This window comes from Myotis nattereri, assembly GCF_964212035.1.
Source record: "Myotis nattereri genome assembly, chromosome: 18".
NCBI classification, from domain to species: domain Eukaryota; kingdom Metazoa; phylum Chordata; class Mammalia; order Chiroptera; family Vespertilionidae; genus Myotis; species Myotis nattereri.
Window position 1 is genome coordinate 15,250,701 of NC_138093.1, and position 8,751 is coordinate 15,259,451.

Genomic DNA, 8,751 nt, shown 5'->3' on the forward strand with positions numbered 1-8,751 from the left:
CATAGTGGCGGGCACCAGTCCGGTGCTCAGTGAACGTTTGTGGAATGACTGAAGAACAGAGGAACAAATTACACAGACCTTACACCCACTCCACCCCTCAAAAAAACAAGGTGGGCCCTAGCTGGCTTGGCTCAGTGGATAGAGCGTCAGCCTGCGCACTGAAGGGTCCCAGGTTCGATTCTGGTCAAGGGCACATGCCTAGGTTGCGGGCTTGATCCCCAGTAGGGGACATGCAGGAGGCAGCCAATCAATGATTCTCTCTCAACACTGATGTTTCTATCTCCCTTTCCCTCTCCCTTCCTCTCTGAAATCAATAAAGACATATATATTTTTTTAATATATTTTATTGATTTTTTACAGAGAAGAAGGGAGAGGGATAGAAAGTCAGAAACATCGATTAGAGAGATCGATCAGCTGCCTCCTGCATGCACCCCAGTGGGGACGTGCCTGCAACCAAGGTACATGCCCCTGACCGGAATCAAACCCGGGACCCTTGAGTCCGCAGGCTGACGCTCTATCCACTGAGCCAAACCGGTTCGGCAAGATATATATTTTTTAAATGTTAAAAAAACCACACACAAGGTGGGCAAAGGAGAATTTTAAGGTTTTATCCTCTCTTCTTCATTAGTAAATTACGACCATCCCTACAAATAACAACAATGATGATTAATAAGTGAAATGCAAACGCCGGGCGGGAGAGTTAAGATCCAAATGGTGCCACATCCATGACGCCTACCGTGTGCGAAGTAAAACAGCACCCCAACCGGAGGAGGTGAGGACAAACCCACTGCGGCCTGCACAGCGGGGTGGGCGGGGCTGGAGGTGGGGGGCTCCGCAGCGTCCGCGTCCCAGCGAGGATGCGCCCCACCACGCGCAGCCGCGAGACGCTCGGGGTCCGCGGGGCGGGGCGGGGCCGGGAGGAGGCGGGGCCTGGAGGAGGCGTGGCCTAGCTCAGGAAGGTGTCCCTCTAATGGCCAGGAGGCGGGACGCAGGGCCCTTCCGCACGCCTTATTGGTCCTCCGACGGCTCTCCCTGACCAGTGGGAACCCAGGTGGGGCGCAAGCGTATTTGGGGGTCTACGGGAAAGAGGGAGCGGGAGTCACGAAGCGCGCATGCGCCTCGGCCCCGGAGCCGGCCCCCCCAGTATAAAGCGAGGGGGTGTGGTGGGGAAGGGAGATAGAATTCCCTCAATGAATCCAGGACAAACAAGATTCGTGAGCTTCCTCCTCTAGGCGCCTCCGGATAGCAGCCATTCAGCGCCCAGAAACTGCCCCGTTGGGAATCCCAATCCACCTTATTGTGTTGTCCTGGCCGCACCCCAGCCCTCCCTGAGGCGGGGCTGTTATGATGGTGAATTATTCAAGGAGTCTTGCGGCCTGACGCCATCTGCGGACAGTGCCCCTTCCTCCTCCCTTCCTTCCCAGTAGGGCACCGCGGCTATCCCCGTCATAGGGCCCCAAAGCTGCTTTCAAGGCCCCACTCTGCCACTGAAGTAACGAGTTTGTTGAGGACCTACTAAGTGTTAGGCCCAGTGCAATGTGCAAGTCCCTGCTCTCCGGAGCTTACATTTTATGGGACAACAGACAAAACCAAGGTAATTTTGGCTCGTGAAAAGTGCTCAAAACAACATGACAGTGTGATAAAGTGACTGGAGGTTGCTCAACGAGGTGAATTAGGCTTAAGTGAAGGCAACAGCCCTGGGGCCCAGCGTTTAATGCTTGGGGAAAAGCAGGTGAGAAGGCCCTGTGCAGAGCAGACCAGGTTTTACCTGTCTGTAGCCTGGGAAGAAGTTCGGAGATTATTCTGAATACAATGGGAAGACTTTAGATTTGGGTGGAATCTTGATGTGACATGATTTCTTACTTTGCTGGGTGGAGAAGGGAGTGTTAGGAAGAAAGGAAATAAATCCATTCAGATGCTGGCAGAAACGGGGACATGAGCTGGGTAGCTGGTGAGACATGGATGAGTTCAGAATAGGATTGGGTGTGATGGATGAGGGAGAAGAAGAAATCAGGTTGAGTCCCAAGCTTTTGGAATATGCACCTGGGTGGTGGTGGCACTTGGTGAGATGGACAGTGGAAGTGGGCCAGGTGCTAGAGGTGGAAATCAGGAGTTCAGTTGTGGCCATGTTGAGGCTGAGACACCCATTAGACATCCAAGCAGAGACGTCAAGTTGGAGGCCTGAGCCCATGGAGAGGTCAAGGTGGGAGTTATCCATGGACACCTGGATGGTATTTAAGCTACAGGTCTTGGAAGAGCCATCTGCTGACAGTGAAAGTAGAAAAGGGCTGAGGGGAGAGCCCTGGGGCCTTCCCATGTTAATCCGTCCAGCAGAGGTGTCAAGCAGTGGTTCTCAACCTTCTGGCCCTTTAAATACAGTTCCTCATGCTGTGACCCAACCATAAAGTTATTTTCGTTGCTACTTCATAACTGTCATGTTGCTACTGTTATGAATCGTAATGTAAATATCTGATATGCAGGATGGTCTTAGGCGACCCCTGTGAAAGGGTTGTTTGACCACCAAAGGGGTCGCGACCCACAGGTTGAGAACCACTGGTGTAAAGGCTTCAAAGGGTACTGAGAGGGTAAAGTAGGAGGAAAAAATAGGAGAACATGGTATCTTTTAAGACAAGAAAGGGAAAAGTCAAGAAGAAAGATGCTGATTTTCTGGGTAAAGGCCTGTTACAGAGTTTAAGCAGCAGGCAGAGAAATGGCCACTTCTTGGCTGCTGAAAACTTTATCAAGAGCCGTGCCTGGGGATCGGTAGTGGAGAGCAGGGAAGGAAGAGAAAACATTCTGCTATGAAAAGGAGCAGAGATACAGTGTGGCAGCTGAAAGGAATGTAAGTCTTGAGGGAGTTTTATCTGTAAGAGACACTAGAACAAATTTCATTGATGATAAAAAATAATCCAGAAGGGAAGGGGGAAATTGAAATTTATTGAAGGCTTACAGTGTGTTAAGGGTTTTACAAACATTTGCCCTCGCAGTGTTTTACAGGTCAGGAAACTGAGGTTAAATAACTTGCCCAAGGTCATGCAGCTAGAGGTGGCAGAGCTGGGAGGTCACCCAGGTTTTTATGACTCTTCATGCTTCACCACCCAGTTGTATAGGCACACAGCCCCTTATGCTTCAACACCCTGGGCAGGCCTTGCCCTGGCCATAGTGCCCCTGACAAATCAGAGAGAGTTACTCTCATGCCGGGGGTTGGGGGGTGGGGCAGGACTTAATTATTTTCGCCCTCCAGTGCTGTAAGCAGGGTATCTCCCCCACAGCCTGAATACCCATGCAGTACAGGACAGAAGCTCTCCCAGGCCAGAGGAGCAGAGGCAAGCAGCAGGGGCCCCAGAGGTAGGAGAGAAAGGAATAACAGTGGGTATACAGCGAGTTTCTTTCTGTGTCAGCCAGTGCAAGGGAATGCTGGAGGCTGCTGGTCCCAACCAGCTGGGGCCTGTAGCCCCAGCATTCACCTGGATCTGTTCAATGCAGCAAGAAGCCCACATCAGAGCCCTGTCTCCCCGGTGCCTCCATTGAGGCTGAGGCTGTGGGGGCGAGTACCCCGCTCAAGCCTGCGGCCAGACAGGAGGCGCCGTAGGGAGGAGCCAGAGCTCAGATCCCCGCAGCTTCTAAGATGGAGACTCTCTCGGCCTGGCCGTCCCCACCGGCTCTGGGGCACCTGAAGGGGGACACAGGAGAAGACAGCCATGTGGCCCAGCCCGAAGCCCCAGGCTTTCCTGGCATCTTCCCAGGCTCCCCTAATCCTACCTGCTTATGCCCATGGGCTCCATGCCCACTGGGGTCCGGGGTCTTCCTGGACATCTGGAGGAAACGGGTGACCAAGGCCCGGCCCGGCCAGCTGCCCTTCAGGTCCCCCAGCGAGTGGGCAGGTGTAGGGCCCGAGGGCAAGGGGACCTTCCGGTAGGTGGGAACAGGGCGCTGTTTCCCGGCTGAATGAGCACGGAGCAACTTGGGGGAAGGGCAGCGGGCTAGATGGAAGAGGCAGGCTTCAGAGCAGAGCCCTGGAGAGAGAGAGAGAATGAATGGGTGGAATGGGAGGTGCAGAGAGGGCCAGGCAGCACGCCCCCAGCCCCCAGCCCCCTGCCCCCAGGCACTAACCACACGCCTGACCTGTATCTGCAGAGGAAACTGAAGCAGCTTCTTCCTCAAACACTTTGGTATAAAGGTCCCTGAAGTCAGCTGCGGAGGGAGAGCCAGACAGGGCCTTGCTCAGTGGACACACCTGCCCAGCCTACCACCCTCCTGTGAGAATGCAAGCCCAGAGGAGCTTTCACAGCTCCCACACCCCATCCCCAACCCAGGGGGCATCGTCTCTGCCCACAGGTGGTGCCATTCACCAAGGCGGGGCAAGGCCTATGGCTCACAGGGACACCCTCCCCGGCCTGGCACACGGGGCGGTGATCGTGAGCACGGCTTGTGCTCAGCACTTCCTGGCAGCGCCTCACTTCTCAGTAACTCGCAGGCAGCGAGGGTGGAGGGACTATTGCTGTGCCTGCTTTACAGGTAAGAGCCTGAGGCTGGGTGCCTGGCCCCAGCTGGGAGCCATGGGTCTGGGTTTCAAAAACAAACCCTCTTTCAGCCAAAAGCTATGGAAGCCGTGTGTCTAGGAGGCGAGCACCCGCAGGAATGAACTCGCTCTTCCATCTTCTTCTGGGATCTCAACCATCCCAGGCCCTGGTGGCCATCTCGGGTCCTTCACTCCCAGCGCCTGCCCTTCCTGAATCCTGGGGGGTGGGGGGCACTCACCGGCGTTGCTGGAGGAGGCGATGCCGGGGTCGCTGTGCGAGCGCGGCAGCAGCAGCGGCGGCGCGGGCGCGGGGTGCGGGGGCCGGTGCCCGGGTGGGGTGAGGGAACCTGAGCTGTCGCTGAAGCGGCGAGGGGGCGCTCTGCCGGGAGGGGCTGCGGCTGGGCGGCCGCCTCCGCGGGGGACCCGCCGCCGGAGCTCGGGGAAGCAGGGCGCCACCCAGGGCGGCCAGCCCTCCAGCCGGTGGCAGCTGCGGGCCGCGGTCGGGGCGCCCAGGGGCGGGGGCGGCGCCTCGGGGGCGGAGCAGGAGTGGGAGCGCGCGGCCCGCGGCGGCCGCCGGGGCAGCGGGCTGTCCTCGAAGGGGCCGCGCAGGCCGCAGTCCAGGCTGAGGCAGTAGCCGGCGCGGCTGCGCTGGATGGAGCGGAAGAGCACGTAGTCCACGGAGCGGACGGAGCCCTGCAGCTCCAGCAGGCACGAGTCCTCGGACGGGCTGGAGCCCCCCGGGAGGTCGCCGATGGCCGACAGCACCAGCGACCCGCTGTCCATGGACACTGTGGGCAGCAGGGGGCGCTGGGTAGCACCGGCCCGGCCCGGCCCGGCCCGGGCAGTTTCCCTTTGCTCAGGCCCAGCCTCTGCCCCCACCCCCCACCCCCCCCGCCTGGTTTTATCTCTAAGCCCAGGATTCCACGAAGCCCCCGCCCTCGCTTGTCCACACACCACCCACTCGGCCTTGTCTCCCCGTTTCGCTCCCACCCGGCTCTGCTCTCCCAGGCCGCCGGCCCCGGCCCATCCTCCCCACTTTCTGCTCACCATCTACAATGGAGGCCACCCGCTCGCAGATGCAGGAGCCGTCATGAAGCTGAGGATCAAACAGAGTGGCCTGCGGAAGACACAAGGGTCAGAGGTCTAGCTCTGCACACTGATATGGCCACCCCCCTGTGCGGGGCAGAACTGGGGCGTTCCAGGTTCCAGTCCCGCTGTGTCACTTTGTAAAGTCCCTTAAGTGGACCTCTGTGTCCGTATCTGTAAAACAGAAATCACGGTTCCTACCCCACCCACCTCACCGGGCTCTGGGGAGATCAAAGATGGCAGTGGATGTGTTAGTGCTGTAAGATCATGGGAACTGTTCTCATCTTTATCCAGCGACTGCAGCTCACTCGGCGTTCATGCTCTAGCCCTGGCTCCCTGGCCCACACCAAGCCTTGCTCTCACCTGGCTGTCTCCTCGTAGCCCCATAACGGCCTCATAAGAAGGGGGGCAGTCAGTAGGGTACAAGGGCACTGGGCTGTCCATGGAGCCGTTATAGGTGATGCTGGTGGGAAGAGGGAGAGAGAGGGTCAAAGCCTGGAGAAGAACTATTCCCCAAAGACCCTCCCCACCAATCAGGGCTGCAGCCAAAGCCCCCTTCCTCTGCCTTCGTTTCCCCAGCAGGAGTCCGCCAGGCCTCACCTCTGCGCATCTGTTTCTGAGCTGCAGGTGTACTCTGGGGGGTAGTAGGGAGGTGGGGGCACAGGTGGTACAAATTCCTCCAAGTCCAACATGGTGTGCAGGAGAGGGGCCGGGGGCGAGGAGGTGCAGCCCAGAGGCCCCAGGGGACCTGAGACGGAGCGTTCAGGGGCCAGCTGCTGGGGAGCAAGCAATCACCCAGGTTTCTGGTTATTCGGCTCCCAAACTCCTCGCCTCCTCTACATTTTCTGGCCCCGCCCTCAAAGCTGCTCAGCTTGGCCCCTCCCTCAGCCAGAACCAGCCCCTCCTCTAATCCTGCCTCCACCCAGGACCTCCAGCTCTGGCCCTGCCCATCTAAAATAATTCCTCCTCCTTATGACCCCACCTCCATCCAGAGTCACCACCTGCTCTGTCCACCAGAACATCAACTCTTCATCCCTACCCCCACCTAGGCCCTTCTTGACCCCACCCAACTTCTAGCCCCACTCTTTAATGCCCCCTCTCCTGGCCCCCGACTGGCATCACATACTTTCTTACTCCCTGTCATTCCTCTCCTCACCACCACCCCCTTCGGACCCCCTTAACATCCCTACAATAATAGACATTCCTAATGGGTGATCTACAGCCCCTGGTGCTCAGAGGAATCACTGTAGTCACCACCCCCTCAACCCCAGGCCCAGCACATACACCCCTGCCACCCCTCCATTACATCTGCTTGGCCTTGACCCCAGCTCCCCCCTCACCGTGTGCATGAGGTCAAGGGAGAATATTTGGATGCAGCAGACAATAGCTGAGACAGTACAGATTATGGTGGCACAAACGGTAAGTCCGCAGACGCTGAAGAGCAGGTTCTGGGAAAAGAGAGAGAGAGAAAGAGGGATGTATGAGTGGAATGGGTAATCCCACATAGCCTGGGCCTGTGAGGACCCCAGGAGGGGAGGCATGGTGGGGGAGGAAGGAATGGTGGGGGGGGGGGGGTGCATGCTCACCTTGAGGGCCCCTCGGGCTTCATCACAGGTGGAGTTAGGGGCAACTTTCAGTTCCTGCCCTGACTCTGGACAGGGCCGGAGGAGGGGGCCGGAGGGGCAGCACACACAGACCTTCCCTTCCTGAGGGGGAGCGGGGAGGAGAGACAGACTGAGTCAGGTGTCCCTCACATCTCCCCCAGCCAGCTCTCTCCGGCCCGCCCTCCTCAGGTCTCACCGTGGAGCAGTGGCGGAAGTCTCGGGCCAGCTGAGCATTCTTGCAGGAGAGAACAGAGCCAGCCATGCTGAGCATGACACACAGCACCGACAGCAAGGAGAAGAAGGAGATCTGGGGAGACAGGGTGCAGGCTCAGGGCTGGGATGCTCAGGAGCGGGGGCCGCCAAGGAGGGAGCCACCCTCCTTCACACTCATTCGTGCCTGGGTGGCAGGAACCGGAGAGCCAGTTCCCTTCTTGAGGGCATAAATGGGCATCCCCTCAGGTGCTGGGCACCTGCCTCCCAGTGGACACCAGACCCTGGCACCTACCACTAAAGTGAATGGCCGCTTCCAGGACACAATGCCAACTACCCCGGAGAACGCCAGCTGGGGACAGAGTGGGCACAGGCTCAGCCTGGCAGGGGAGGCACCTGAGTGAGCCCCTCACCACAGGGTGCACCCAGCCCTTTGAGGAGGGAGAGAGGGCCAGGAGAGGGAGGAGAGGCCAGGATTTGAACTGGCAGCTGGTGTGGAGGGGTGGGGCCCAAGGAGCCGCCCCCACCCAACAACTGTGCACCCAACTCACCGAGAATCCAGCCCAAGACGGGCAGGACCTCTTGATGCTCTCGGTGGTGGTGACAGAGGAGGCCACCATGCTGAAGGTGACCACCAGGATGCCCAGAAGCACCTGGGCCAGCCCCAGCGTGAGCAGGGCCTGCAGCCAGGGTCGGTGGAGGCGGAGGTGGGTAAGGCCCCGGGTACTAGGCCGGCTGGTAAGCGAGCGGCTGGAGTCACTGGGCGAGGGCATCATGCCTGCCGCCCGGCTGCCTGCGCCTCGCTCGGCCCCCCCTGGCGCTTGGGAGCATCTCAGAGGAGCCCAGGGCCCCGTCCTTCCTCCTCTCCACCCCACTCGCTCTAGAGCCCACCCCCTGGCTGGGTCCCCTGGGGCATGGCTCAGGGACTCCAGCTGGAGGGGCGGTCAAGGCAGGGAAGTCACAGAGGGGCCGCGGAGTGCTCCCTCCCCAGCACGGGCACTGGATGGGCACCGTGCCCAGGATGGCGATGAGGGCGCTGGGACACAGGCTCATCGCATCTCCCTAGGGAAGAGGGGCGCCGAGAAGGGCAGGTCCGGGAGTGAGGAGAGGGAGCGGGGAGAGGACGGAGGTCGGAGCCCAGGAAAGGATGGGGAAGGTGCAGTCCAGAGGATGGGAAGACGTCTCGGGAAGAGGGGAGGGGTCGGCGTGGGTGACTCTAGAGGGCGGTGGACGTGCCTCCGGTGTCCAGTGGGATCCAAGGCTGGTGGGTGCGCTAGGCCAAGGCACCGCTGTCTCCAGAGTCGCCAGCCCCGCTCCCCTCCCCACCAC

At 59.4% G+C, this 8,751-nt stretch overlaps 1 protein-coding gene and 1 long non-coding RNA gene across 7 annotated transcripts; both read right to left on the reverse strand.

Moving 5' to 3' along the window:
- Positions 1–592: 592 nt before the first annotated feature.
- On the reverse strand, positions 593–837 carry LOC308534015. The gene is made up of 2 exons (XR_013997143.1): positions 737–837; positions 593–644 (listed from the first exon to the last, which is right to left on the reverse strand). It is a non-coding gene; the product is annotated as an uncharacterized lncRNA (long non-coding RNA).
- Positions 838–2,916: 2,079 nt separating this feature from the next.
- Positions 2,917–8,198, reverse strand: ENTREP3 (endosomal transmembrane epsin interactor 3; the record flags this gene model as incomplete). 6 transcript variants are annotated; one of them, XM_081112248.1, is made up of 12 exons in its annotated part: positions 2,917–3,673; positions 3,763–4,016; positions 4,126–4,194; positions 4,762–5,310; positions 5,570–5,639; positions 5,972–6,071; positions 6,209–6,381; positions 6,949–7,056; positions 7,195–7,314; positions 7,409–7,519; positions 7,718–7,774; positions 7,974–8,198. In XM_081112248.1, the coding sequence occupies 12 exons, from the start codon at positions 8,196–8,198 to the stop codon at positions 3,500–3,502; spliced, it is 2,010 nt and encodes a 669-aa protein (XP_080968374.1). In that variant the 3' UTR covers positions 2,917–3,499. The 6 variants fall into 6 exon arrangements, with proteins under 6 accessions (XP_080968374.1, XP_080968373.1, XP_080968370.1 ...); XM_081112247.1 differs by having other exon boundaries at positions 6,209–6,384; XM_081112244.1 differs by lacking the exons at positions 7,195–7,314; positions 7,409–7,519; positions 7,718–7,774 and having other exon boundaries at positions 2,918–3,673.
- Between the last annotated feature and the right edge of the window lie 553 nt (positions 8,199–8,751).